This window comes from Carlito syrichta, unplaced genomic scaffold (assembly GCF_000164805.1).
Source record: "Carlito syrichta isolate Samal-C Ts95f unplaced genomic scaffold, Tarsius_syrichta-2.0.1 Scaffold287640, whole genome shotgun sequence".
NCBI lineage: Eukaryota > Metazoa > Chordata > Mammalia > Primates > Tarsiidae > Carlito > Carlito syrichta.
The window spans coordinates 333,422-347,518 of NW_007231736.1; the positions used below are offsets into that span (position 1 = coordinate 333,422).

The 14,097-nt window shown below is 39.2% G+C and overlaps 1 protein-coding gene across 2 annotated transcripts in view; it reads left to right on the plus strand.

Moving 5' to 3' along the window:
- Positions 1–810: 810 nt before the first annotated feature.
- FZD6 (frizzled class receptor 6) overlaps positions 811–14,097 on the plus strand; it is a 31,881-nt gene continuing 18,594 nt past the window's right edge. The window contains exons 1-2 of one of the 2 annotated variants that reach the window (XM_008052887.2): positions 811–950; positions 1,066–1,150. In XM_008052887.2, the coding sequence (XP_008051078.1) occupies positions 1,070–1,150 (81 nt within the window). In that variant the 5' untranslated portion in view covers positions 811–950; positions 1,066–1,069. Of the gene's footprint in view, positions 1,151–14,097 lie in introns of both variants that reach the window. The other variant, XM_008052886.2, reaches the window with a different exon arrangement.

The following is a 14,097-nucleotide window of genomic DNA, read 5'->3' on the forward strand; positions in this document are numbered from 1 at the left end:
ATTCGGGGCGCACGGCCTCCGCCCCCCGGGACCGCCGTCGCCCTCCCGGCACGGGTTTGCGCATGTTCCTTTCGACGGCAGCACGACGCCCCCCCCCCAGCCCCAGCCCGGGAAAAGGGCAATTTGGCCCCCCTGCAGGAGGAATCCTGAGCGTGGCCACCAAAACTGGCTTTTAGAGTCTTTATAGAAAATTTAAGAACTCTCGAGGACTTAAGGAACTTGCCAGCACCTCCGTTGTCCTGTGTGTAACCGGTTCCAACAGGGGCCTTTAACTTGAGGACTCTACGAATCGATTTTTTTTTTTTTTTTTTTTTTTGAGTTGGAGTCTCACTCTGTCGCCCAGACTGGAGTGCAGTGGCCGCTCCCGGCCACCGCAGCCTCGACCCACTGGGCTCCAGCGATCCTTCCGCCTCAGCCTTCCGAGTAGCCGGAATCCCAGGCACGCGCTACCATGCCCGGCTGATTTTTTGATTTATTGTAGGGATGAGGTCTCGCCAAGTTGCCCAGGTGGGCCTCGAACCCAACGAATCGATTTTTAACTGTGCTCCAGCCTTCCTTTTTCCCCTCCGTCTCACTCATCCTCTGCGCCCCCTTTCCACCCTGTGTTCCTCGGGTCCCTAGAGATGAGACTTGTCCAGCAAGTGACATATTCAGTGCCTAGGCAGGTGGAGGAGTGTCTTGCTAGGACAGCATTTTCCATCGTTGTTCCACTGTTAGTTTACCTAGGAAGGAAGTCTTAACTCTGCACTTTGAAGTCCGCATTTGAATTTATGGCAAATGTTGCTAATACACCCTCTTGGTTGTTTTTACAGTAATTGACCCAGGACTCATTTTCAGGAAAACAGCTTCCTTCAAAATGGTAAAATGATGAAATGAGGAATTTGAACCCTTTTTTCCTCCGGATGGGGATCTTCAGAGGATGAAAAAGAGCGATTTATCCAAGCTATGTGGTAAAATAGGGAATTTGAAGAAGATGGAAATGTTTACGTTTTTGTTGATGTGTATCTTTCTGCCCATCATAAGAGGGCACAGTCTCTTCACCTGTGAACCAATTACAGTTCCCAGATGTATGAAAATGGCCTACAACATGACATTTTTCCCTAATCTGATGGGTCATTATGATCAGGGTATTGCTGCTGTGGAAATGGAGGTGAGTAGTGCTTCGTACCTTTATTGAGAAATAATTTATGCTCTGTTCTAGTATAACCTGTAAATGTGGCTTTTGTTTTTAAATACAGCAGGGGATTTCTTCAAGTTGTGTGCAAGTCATATTTTGAAAAATCTTTTTGAAAATTAAATCCCCCCTACTGACTTACGTTTTGTGTCTGCTTGGGACCCTGTTTCGTGGATTTGCTTAAGATGGGGTTCGTTTTATAATGAAGTATGGTTACAAATTATTTCTAAATATCTTGTACCTGGAAGATATTTTGCTTCCTAAAGCAAGTATGATAGTTCCTCTAAAAATGCAACTTCTGAGGGTTTTTAGTTCACTGAACACGTAATCTATATTGCCTAGACTAAAAGTGAAGAAATCTACAAGTTTTTATAAGTAGTTGTAATGTTCGCTTGGTGCGGTTTTTCTGAAGCAAATAAATTATTCAAGTATTTGGGGGCTATAGACTTTTTGCTAAAAAGTGACTTTGTTTTCTAAGTATAGCACTTAAATATTCTTTATAAGATACTTATTAAAAGAAACCACTTGTCAGGGGTGGAGTAGAGTGACACTAAAGATTGCCTTAGGTGTCTCAGTTACCTGCCTCTGGTTTAGAGATATGCAAATTTCTTGGGAGGTGTGGGAAGAAAGAGCTACCTGTGAAGACAGGAGCCTGCCTTCCCATACAGATCTGTTAGGTTGATAAGACTCTTGAAGGAAAGAAGACCTATGCGTTGTTTTGTATTTTTTCTCCAGAAAAACTTTCTGAGGATGGTAAAGGCTCTTTTCCCCTCAGATTGTTGCTAAGAGATGAAACCCCCCACAGATGTAATTTAGATTATATTTTTAAAACTGATTAGATTTGATTTTGCAGCTTTGAAAGTCTTCCATTGTTGTTCAATTGAATAGTTGACTGACTACCTCATTGTGGATTCATGTCTAGAATAGGAAAGCTTTTAAATATTAAGTAGATATAATTTAAAAGGATATTGCAAATTATATTACTATCTTTCTGTGGTTTTTCAGACCAGCAAGATGTTCTTTTGTAATACTGATCAAATGGCACACTAAGGTTTTTATTGATTAATCAGAACCCTTTTGATAGTTTAAACTGATTAAAATATACAGTGGGAATACCATCAAGCAATAATTAATTAGCTTTTACTCTGATGATAATATATGTTTCATAATTCAAGTCTTAATAATGTTCTTAAAATTTTTTCCTTTCTACTGATTTCCTTTCTATGTCATAGCTACATCCATTTTAAGTTTGAATGCTAACAGTGACCCTATAAATTCATATCATTCAGTAGACTTGAGTTTCTTATCATAGAGTGTCATTATCAAGATCGGGGAGAGATGCATCATCCTGTTACATAATTATATATGGTGTGTGTGTATATATATATATATATAATATAGAACTATAATTATAAGATGGTAACAACCAACTTTGCTCTACACACGTCTCTTTAAGACCAATTATTTCTGGCTAAAAAAAGTTATTTTTTAATTTACCTAGTTTCTTTCTGAGATAGTTTTGTGTCTGGATATTATCAAAAAGAATTTTTGTTCTCACCTCGTTTATTTGATTGCTCACATGACCAGTCTCTGCAATATAAATCTTCCTCATATACTGAGCTTTCTCGTAGCCTTTACTAACGACATTTTTGTCCTATAAATCATAGTTCAGTAGGTTTAAGTATACAAAAGAAGAAAGCCATCCAGCACTCTCTTAATACCAACATTAGCCTAAGTGTACCAAAGGAGAAAGGGAAGGGAAATTGGAAAGACAAAAAATAATATCAACCTGAGTCAGACTTGTATTCCCTAGACATATTTTTAGTCTGTAGTATGTATTGTGCTTCTCCTACTGCCTTGTGTCCTTGGCTAGCAGCATTCTCTTTAGTTCCTGTATTGAATGTCCAAAATTGTATAACTTGAGAATTGTGACCCGAAAGGTCATGCAGTGCTTCTTAACCACTTTTGTGCCCTTAACTCATTCTCAGAATAAGAGAATGTTTTAAAATTTAAGTAAAATGAGTAGGATTACAAAGGAAGCCAATTATATTGAAGTATACTACAAGAGGGGATCAAAAAAACCCCGAAATTTATTTATAAAAATTGTGTATTTATTCTTACATGTTTAAACTTGTTGCCTTCAAAGTACTCTCTGTTTGATACAATACACCTATAGAGATGCTTTTTCCACTGCTAAAAACAGTTTTTGAATTCATCCATTTTGATGCCTTTTAGTGCTTCTGCTGTGTTTTTGTTTCACCTCTTCCAGGTTGGCAAATGTTTCCCTTTGAAGACTTTTTTCATCTGGGGAAACAAAAAAGAAAGTCACTTGGGGTCAGAACAGGTGAATAGGGAGGTTGGGGCCTGGGGTTCCTGCTGTTTTTGGTCAAAAATTGCTGAACACTCAGTGTAGTGTGGGCAAGTGCACGTATAAATCAATCATCATGAAATGGGCAAATGCATTGAAAGAATCTCCAAAATAATTTTGCTGAAGCCAAATGTAGCCTCTCACAACAATGCTAACTGGTATGCTGATGCTAATGGGTTACTAGAACACTTACCTAGCAGGGGAAGCCTATACTATGATGGGCCCCCCCTCTAAAAAATACTCCAAATTTTTTTGAGGGGGGGTTCCCCCTCATATATTAGGTAAATAATCCCTGAAGGCTAAAAAAAAAAAATCCCTGAGCCCTTCATTATACAGGTAAAGAAACTGAAACCCAGAGAAATTGTGATTTGTCCAAGGTTTGATTACTGTGATCTCACTTAGTCCTCTCTGTCTACATGGACCAAGTCTTTAACAGTTTTTTTTTTTAAAGGTCTTTGAGCTTATTGGATAAACACAATAATATCTTATATGATTTGGAATGCAGTGTATAAATTTCAGTCTTTGCTACTTCTTTGCAAAGTTGATTCAGATAAAAATTAAAGTGGGTGGGTTTTTTTAATCCTCTATTTAGCTCTACTGCTTCCCCCCCCAACACACACACACCCTCCCCCCCCATCAGTGCCTTGAATACAAGGTCTTGTTAAACCAAAAGTAAAGTCTATAACCTTCAGTCTCTCTCCTCTGGTGGTGACAAAGTGATTTTGTTAAAATGCAAATCCATGCAGTTCACTTTGGGGTTAAAAGTCTTCACCATTTCCTTAAAGCCGGAGAAATAAAGACCTGATTCTAGAGTGGCACCCAAGGCTCTTTATGTAGAACTCTGCATTGCTGTCCAGCCTCCCATGTGTCCCTTCCCACACTGCACACTCGGTTTCAGCCAGCTGACCTATTTGTAGAACTCGGATTGTATTACTCTCTCCTGGCTTGTGGCTTTGCACATGTAGTATCCTCTGGTGGGGCCTCTACCTACCTACCTTTCTTTACCCACTCAATTCCTTTAGGTCTCAGTTAAAAAAGTAGCTTTGTTTTTAGTGGGGCTTTCTTTCCCCTTTCTCCCAAGTATATTTAACAATTTGCACTCAGAGACATCTCATGGACCACCTACCAGCAACTCAGTCACACTTTTTTACAAAATAGTGAAAAATGAATCACTTCATATTAAATAGTGTAGTGTTGGAACAAATCACTGTATTGTAGTGATATTTGGCTTATAATGGAATTGTGGACATTGAGGAACTTATGGCCAAAAAAACAATCAAAAATTTATATCTTATACTTTTCTGACGTGGTAATATGTGAAACAGTCACCAACATGCTTTGCAAGTTCATTGATACATGTTGTGCAATAGTAATTTATTTGACATCTTCCACCTGGTGTTTTTTTACTTGAGCAGACAATGCAGTCTCAGTTTCTTCCTCCCACATTAATAATATATAATTTATTGTCCAGTGTGTTATTCGAAGACTATGTGGAAAGATGTACTCATGATTCCTAAAAACCACGAAGATGAGTCTAAATCTAACTCATCTTCACGCTGCTTATAACTCTTTTTGTCTTTTCATTTTGCCATTGTTCTGTAGACTAAATAAATGGATTAAAAATTTCTAATTGTAAATTATGAAATCATGAAATGAAATTTATCAAAGTAATTTTACTTTTCCTACTTAGTGTAGGTAGATATATTTGATCTGTGCTGCTCGATACTTCAATATGATCTGCCTTCAGCTTCAGAAATGTCTTTCTTTTAAGGCTACAGTAACTTGTTTATCATTTCAAGTTATGCCATATGATACAAAGGGTCTACCCACAACTGTCTTTCTTATACAAATGCTCTTTATGGCTACCTTCTGTTACAAAGAAGTGTTGGCACCACTGTGAAAGCATTTTCCACATTCTCTTGCTACACAACCAAGCTGATTTTTTAAATGTACATCTCAGTATATATTCTATCTCTTTGTTGCTTTTTCGTGCAGTTTGAATGAAACTTCAAGGAAACATACATTTTTGAAAAATTCACACTTGCATAAGTTTGTCCTGTATAATCACCAGAAGTCTCTTTATGTTTCCTGAGAGGGGACATCTGAGTGGTTTGCTAGATTTACAATGTCTTCTCAGAGGGGACATCTGAGTGCAAAGGATTAATCAGATCACTTTCTACACTCTTACAGAACTTAATATATACAATTGTTCTTATACTGTATTACAGTTATTTATAATCATTGCTGTATTATAATTATGTGTGTGCCACCACAACTGGCTAATTTTTTTTATTTTTTATTTTTTATTTTTTTGTGGTGATGAGTCCTTGCTCGGTTGCCCAGGCTGGTCTCAAACTCCTGGGCTCAAGCCATCAAGCTTTGACGCCCCAAAGTGCTGGTATTACAGGTGCGAGCACCGTGCCTGGCCCTAGTTGTACTTTCTTTTTTTTTTTTGAGTTGGAGTCTCACTCTGTCACCCAGACTGGAGTGCAGTGGCCTCTTCCAGCCACCGCAGCCTCGACCTGCTGGGCTCCGGCGATCCTTCCGCCTCAGCCTTCCAAGTAACTGGAACTACAGGCGCATGCTACCATGCCCAGCTCATTTTGATTTGTTGTAGAGATGAGGTCTCGCCAAGTTGCCCAGGCGGGTCTCAAACCCACGGGCTCAGGCAATCCACTCACCTCAGCCTTCCAAAGGCACGGGATTACAGGCTGAGCCACCAAGCCCGACCAGTTGTACTTTCTCAGCCATCAAACATTCCGTGTCAGTCAAGAGATCTGTCTTACTGTTTTGCACCTCAGTTTTCATTTTGTGACAGCTTACCTGTTTTATAGAATTTAGGCATCTATGGTCATTGTTAATCTGTGATTATATGAGATGGTTTAGAACAGTGGTTCTCAAAGTTTAGTTCATAGACCAGCAGATTGTAAACTTATTAGAAATGCAAGTTCAACTGGGCGCGGTGGCTCAAGCCTATAATCCCAGCACTTTGGGAGGCTGAGGTGAGGGGATTGCTTGAGCCCACGCGTCCGAGAACAGCCTGGGCAACTTGACGAGACCTCATCTCTACAATAAACCAAAAAATTAGGCAGGCTACTTGGAAGGCTGAGACAGAAGGATCGCCGGCCTGTTGACGCTAGGTTGACTGTGAGCGTTCCCCTGCACTCCAGCCTGGAGACGGAGTGAGACTCCAATTCAAAAAAGAAAAAAAAAGAAAAAGAAAAATGCAAGTTCATGACCCCCCATCTTAACCTACTGAATCATGATTACTGAAGATAAAGCCTGGCTGTGTTTTAACAAGCAGTCCAGGTGTTTCTTAGGAATGTTAAAGTTTAGGACCCACTGGTTTAGAACCAGGATTGTAAACTTTTTCTGTAAAGGACCAATATTTTTGGCTTTTCAGACCTAACAGTGTCGGAACTATTCAACTTTGCACTTGGAGTACAAAAGAAGTTATAGAGAATATATCAACAGATGAATGTGTCTGTGTTTCAAGAAAACTTATTTCCAAAAACAGGCAGTGGGCCATATTTGACCCATGAACTGTAGCATGCTGAACCTTGGTCACAATACTTGAAAGTGTTTTAAGGATAGTATACATGTAATAAATAAGCATTATTGTGCATTCTTATTAATATGTTACCTGAGTTATAAGTCATTTACTTTCCACATAAATTTTTTTTAAGTAAAATTCATCACAAACTAAAAGGATCTGACTGAGATATCCTGGTTCTTTAGTTTTGCTTCAGCAGTTGAACCAAAAATAAGGAACTTCAGTGTTTGCTTGTTTTATTATCTGAACCTGAAGCCATTTTTATTACAAAGAGTTAATTTTCATTTCTGCATTGTAACTTGGCTTTGTAATGAAAAGGATGTTGTACAGTCTAACTCTCCCAAGTGGAAAAACAAATGGCTGCTGGTTTTCCATTGTGTTTCTTTTGTTTCATATCTAGAGTATTGTTTCACAAATTGTGAGGTTGAGGTCCCTTGAGAGGCTGATTTTATCCAAAAAGAGCTGAGGCTGATGTAGGGAAAATGGAAACAGGAATATTGTATTTTTCTTTTTGAATTGCCTTCACTGAGGTCTGGGCAAAAGCAAAGTCATGTATTGTGTTTGGAATAGCATGTGGTCATTCCACTTAAACAGTCTAAGGGAAGTAAGCCAAAAAGGAAAAAAAAAAAGCAACCTTTCCTTTCCACCTGTTAATATGTGCTATTAGAATGTCTCTATTCAATTAAAAGTAAAGGAATGGAGAGAAACTTGGTACACAGACTTTTAAGCAAGTCTTTTTCTGTTGTGATTTTAAGCATTTTCATTTTTCTGCTTTGAAGAGTTCTGTGTTCCCCTTCCTGCTCTCTACTCTTTCCCTTACTCTCTGCCCTTGGACTTTCATACACAAAGATATAAACCATTTGGGGGTGATTAACCTCTGTTCTTCAGGGAAGACTATCTGAAAATAACTGTAGCTCTTCTGAACGTAATATATTAATCATAAAAAATGAAATAAATACTGAAAGGTGTTCCAAGCCAGTGCTATATAGAATGGCTATTATTGTGTTTTAAATGTAGAAACCTTCCTCTGTGATGTTGTGTTGCAGTAGTAGGGAAAGTACCTTGACATCTTCTGAATCTGTAGAATAAGGGCAGACCTGTATGTGAACAGAAAGGCTGGTCTTCCTGGGAGTCTCTGCTGATGGGCACAAGGTTCCTAGTCCTTTCTTTGGTGTCCTGCAGTCTAGGATAGTATTAGTTTTGCCTCAGGAGATCCTGTCCCCAAAGGAAAGCCTGTCCCATAGAAAAACATACTGTGATTATTTCCTTTCCTTGAGAATGTGGTATGTAGATAATGAAGCATTATTACTCTAGTTTCTAAATTTGTTGTGTGTTTATTCATTGATATTTGTTGAATGCATACCTGAATGTGTGCCTTCCCAGAATTATAGTTTTTCAAGTTATAAGTTTCAAATTAATTAATTCTTCGCTGGACAGATTCTTTTGCAGTATCAACCAGTTAATATATACATTTGTCTAATTTCCAAGGAAAGATCTTTTGGAGAAATAATTTAAATTTTCTAATACTGACTGAGATAGTTTAAAAATAGCTGGTTTTCCATCATGGAAATAATGCACATTTCTGCTTCTTATTCTCTTATACTCCAGGCTCCTCTTTACATTTTGTAAAGAAGCTGACTTGCCTGGGATTGATCACATTCATGAACATAAGTAGCAAAATTTTTGTACCACTTTATTCTCCACTTAAGATCTTTAGAACCACTTTGACAGTATTTGCTCAGCAAAGTGTAATTGAAAACATTTACAGACTCCTTTAGACTTTAGTGAGTCTGTTCTTTGCTAAGGTCTGTCACTTTTTTTCCAAGCACTTTTTATTTTTTAATTTTATCATTATTATTTTTTGAATCAGGGTCACACTGTCACCTACAGTCATGGCTCATCATGACCTTGACCTTCTGTGCTCAGGCAATCCTTCCACCTTAGCCTCCCAAGTACTTCACCACCACACCCAGCTAATTGTTTTTATTTTTGGTAGAGATGAGACCTTGCTTTGAACTCCTGGGTTCAAGCAATCCTCTCACCTTGGCCTCCCAAAGTGTTATGATTACAGGTGTGAGCCACTGTGCCTGACCTCAAGCACTTTTTAGATTTCTTCACTTTCATTCAGTTTTCATCGCCATCACTAGAAGTTGACTTGCTTTTTGGTGCCAGTTTAGAACAAGAAACAAAGCTTTTATCATTTCATAGGAACTACTGTGTATGCCACCATGAGGAGAACACAAATCCTGAACTGAGAATCAGATGCTGTGCGGTCACTTGGTCTTGCTTACTGGTAAAGTGGCTTGCTTCCACGCACCAGTGGGATTCTGATCTCTGCTTCAGAAGTGACAAATGTTTATATATCCTGTCTGTTCAGTACTCAGGGAGGCAAGGCACAGTCGAGAAATTGTTACAGAATAATTCTGCTTAGACTTAGCTTTATGTATTTTTAAAAAACCAAATATCTTTCTTCTTTTGATCCCTCTCAGTTAAAATTCTAGCCCAGACTTTCCCTTCAGTACCTTCCAGTGTCACCAACCCCGGGCCCATGTCATGGTTCCTTTATCACCATATCATGAGAGCATGGGGAGTATGGTCCTTTCCCTGCATTTCACACTGAGCCCATAGGTGGTTATATATTCTACAAACTTGAATGCCTAAATAAATATATGAGGCACTGTTCAGGATGGACATACAGTAATGAATCAAACAGACTTCTGTGCCCTCATGGAAATCATTCTGGTAGAAGAAATGTAGGACAAACTCTCTGTTTTCTGTCATTGTACTTTTAGTTCTACTTTTTGGAAAAGGCTTATTTTCTTTTATTGCTTTTTTGCCCTTTCTGTTGCTTTTTTGCCCTCATTTATAAAAATAATTTTTAGACCTATTATAGTATTATTTTGCTCTTGTTTTGTTTTGTTTATCTCTTTAATTCTTTTAACTCTGAAAAAGGAGCCTCCTTTCCTTGTGTTTTGACTAATTTTTGTGTGTGTGTTCTTTCCACCAGAGATAGGTACCTAGGCTGCTTAAACAGAAAAGGGATCAATTAGAAGAGAAGCAGGTAGTCCATGGAATCAACAGGTGGGCTAGAATTCAAGCTCAGGTTCTAAGGAAACATGCTACAGCCCCTAGCACAGGTGTATTATCTTTGGGAGCACTGAAAGCAGGGAATTTTGGTGAGGACAGATCTTGGATGGATGTGCTCCAGAGCACTTAAACTGACACTAGACAGTTGGATGATTCCTCTGGGACGTGGTACCGTATTGAGGGCTTCGGGTTGGTCACTGCTCTGCTTCTGGCAAGTTAACTACTCAGCAATAGCCATTTCAGCCTTAAGGAGATGAAGTCCCATGCTGTTGGACCTGGACACTCTTCTGCCACCATGGCCCTTTGGTTCCTGAGACTATTGAGCAAATACTGGGGTAACTAGAGAAAAAGCTGATTGGCATCCACTGAGTGAATTTCTATTCCACATGTTTAAGAGCCTCCTCTGTACTAGGGCTTTTTGTTTGTATTGACATGCAGTAAAAATATCTTCACAGTATGGGCTCATTTTGGAGAAGTCCAGTCATATACTGCTTTTCCAGACTCCTAATCACCAGTTCTCTAGTCTTGGTCCATGAATCAATGTAACTTCTTACCTCAGACCATCTTTCTCCTGGTAACATAGATGTGACACAGTGATTGAAGTTCTGCCCACTTGGACCACCTCTGAATGGAGTTTTGATGCAATAGTAGTTCACTCTTGGCTGGGACCAGCTTGTGTGATCCAAGCTGTAATTGTTTCTTCATCAGTCATTTGGTCGAAGGAAATTTTCCATGAGGCCATAGATTCTTAAGGAAAGGATTATAATGTGGCACAAGTAGGCATTCTGAGAATGTGAACAATGTGCTACTTTCCCATGTCTCTAAGATCTGCTCAGGCCACGCGAAGGTGGAATGCTGTTGAGTACACCTGACATCATGAGTGGGTGAGTTCAGTAACACTCAGTTCATGAGAGGTAGCTTGGGTTGATGATCAGTAGATGTTTCTTCCTTTACCAGGAAATAGTAGCAAAATCAAGGTCCCTTGTATGTCTATAGGGTTAACCTCCTCGTTTGCACTCATGTCTTACCATGGTGTCTAGGCTACATGTCTATGGACTCATCAATATCCTCAATATGATGGGTGAGTGTGATGTCCTGTGACATGGAGATAGGGTTAGAGTCTCTGACAGTGAAATTGAGGCACAGAACTGAGGAGCTCATGATATTCTAAGGTGGTACTCAAGCTTTGTTGAGCATCAGGATCATCTAAAGGGCCTGTTAAAACACACCTCAGAACTCTAGGTCCCACTGCCTCTTAAACAATATCACCAGATATCTTATGTGGAAAGGAAGTGAATTAAACTGATATAATTTGGTGACTGTGCAATTAGTTTTCAACTTTTCGAGCCTTACATCCTTTTAGTCCTTATGTGCTACTTCATGCCTTGAGTATAGAATTTGGAGATGCCAATCATTCTCTTCCTAAGCCAAGCAGTACCATTAGAAGCCCTCACCTCACCCTGCAATCTTTGAATAACTCATGGTCTTCATATTGTTTTCTGGTTCTCTGGTAGCAGGCACTCACTGGATTTCCCACAGCCTTGCCTTCACTGGGCATATCATTCTAAGATGTACATGGAATCTAAGTGATTGCAAGGTTAACTCATTCATTATGTTGCTGCTATATGTCATGGGTTGTCAAATTTCCACCTCTAAGTACTATCAGGATGTCTGCTGCTTTTGGCCTTAGCCGAGGAACCCACTTCTAGAATTCATCCCATTCTGCTGAGTACTCTTGCAACCCATTCTTTATTTTTTTTCTTTTAAAAATGTAGGGTACAAGTCAGGATTGAGTACATACGGATTGGGTTTACATACAGGTGAAGGATTTATGTACAGATGAAGTTTGTACCTTCCATTGGACCTCACTTCACCTGAATTAGAATAAGGCACCCTTATTGATGTTATGTGCCTCCCCCTTCCCTACCCTGGCAGTGTCACACTACTGCCAAACTTCTTGTAGTGTTATGCTAGATGTTCAGGGTCCTCTTATGGTAGTGAGAACATATGGGACTCAGTTCTTTGTTTCTGTGTCAGATCACCGAGTATGATAGACTCTAAATCCATCCAGGTCCATAATTTGGTCCTCTTTTATGGCTGCCTAATAATCCATTGTATATATGTACTACTTTTTAAAATCCAGTTCACTTTCAATGGGCAGCACAGTTGGTTCCGTGTTTTTGCTGTTGTGAATAGTACTGCAATAAACATGTGTGCATATATATTTTTGTAGATTGATTTGAGTTCCTCCAGGTATATTCCCAAAAGGGGGATTGCTGGGTCATATGGAAGGTCAATTTTTAGTTATTTTAGAAATTGCCACACTATTTTCCATAGAGGTCAAACTAGTTTGCACTCCCATCATCGATGTAGATAGGTTCCTTTTTTTCCACATTCTCTCCAGCATCTGTTATTTTTTGTGTTACTAATGATGGCCATTCTTACTGGAGTTAGGTGGTATCTCACTGTGGTTTTGACTTGCATTTCTCTGATGAGTAGTGAAGCTGAGCATGTTTTCATGCGTCTTTTGACTGTTCATGTCTTCTGAGAAGTGTCTATTCATGTCTTGTCCACTTGTTAATGAGGCTGTTTGTTTTTTTTCCTTTTGGTACATAAGTTCTTTATAGGTCCTGGATGTTAGGCCTTTGTCAGGTATACAGTTGGCAAATATTTTTTCCCATTCTGTGGGCTGTCTTCCCTGGCATCCCATTCTTTATGTAATTTCTGTACTAGTCAGTCTTCTTGATTATAAACAGCAGAAACCAATTCTGACTAACAAAATGGATGGCTATTGGATAGCTTGTAGAACAATGAGGAGGCTGGAGAACCAGGTTCAGGATATGTTGGGGAGCCGAGGGAACCAGGGCATAGCTAAGATCACGCCACAGGATCAGTTTGTCATCAGTGTTGATACCATTGGGTATTCCCTGAACCACTGTCACTGGATATTTATTTTGGCACTGCAAAGATTATCAAAGATTATCAATCTCACTGCAGCTGCCTCAAATAATCTGATTATATCTGTTCTTTTGGACAACCCTCTCCCCAAAAACCACAATACCTGGAGCACACAATGGTCAATGTTAGCCTGGGTACCTCTATTTTATTGCCAGATTGGATCCCTTCTTCCCTCTTCAGCTTCCACAGCATCTCACCTGCTCTGGGATTCCCCAAAATAGGACTGCTGGGCATGAAGACAATAACTGTTCACTCCAGAGCACAATCTAAGACAGAGCTACATACCAAAGAGAAAAGGTCAGTGTAGTACCTACATTTGTTTGAAAATTTAACTCCTGCTCTGCTACTCAAGGCTTTGTCACCCTCTTCATAAAATTTTGAGCCATAAGTCTCCTTAGAGATCATCCATCACTCTCCTTTACCAAGGAGGCACAGAGACAGATTATCTGCCAAAAGTGACACAAGTTGTTAAATTAAATAAATAGAATCAAACTATTACAATTAAATAGTAATTAGAATTTAGTTAGACTTAAAATGTTGACATTATATTCAGCAAAGGATTATATTAAAATACTTCTTGTATTGGGGTTTTCATTATCCATTTGTCTTACTGTTTGAGTCAGGCTGATTTTCAGAAAGAAGGTGAGAAGTGCCTTCTCAATTACCTTCTTCTTTCTCATCTCTGCCAGGACTAATAGTAGTTGCGGTTTCTAGGGATTTCTGCTTGACTGACCATTTCCTTAAAGTACTCTACCATCTATTTCTGACTGTTAAAACTGTAATGAACGGGACTATTTTGGTTATTGTTGAATGGTAGAATCTCAAAACAATTATTGATGCTTTATGATGTGGCTAGTTATTAGGTGAGTTTCTTTGAGAGAGTTTGTTTTTGTTTTGTTTTATTTTTTGAGTTGGAGTCTCACTCTGTCATCCAGACTGGAGTGCAGTGGCCGCTCC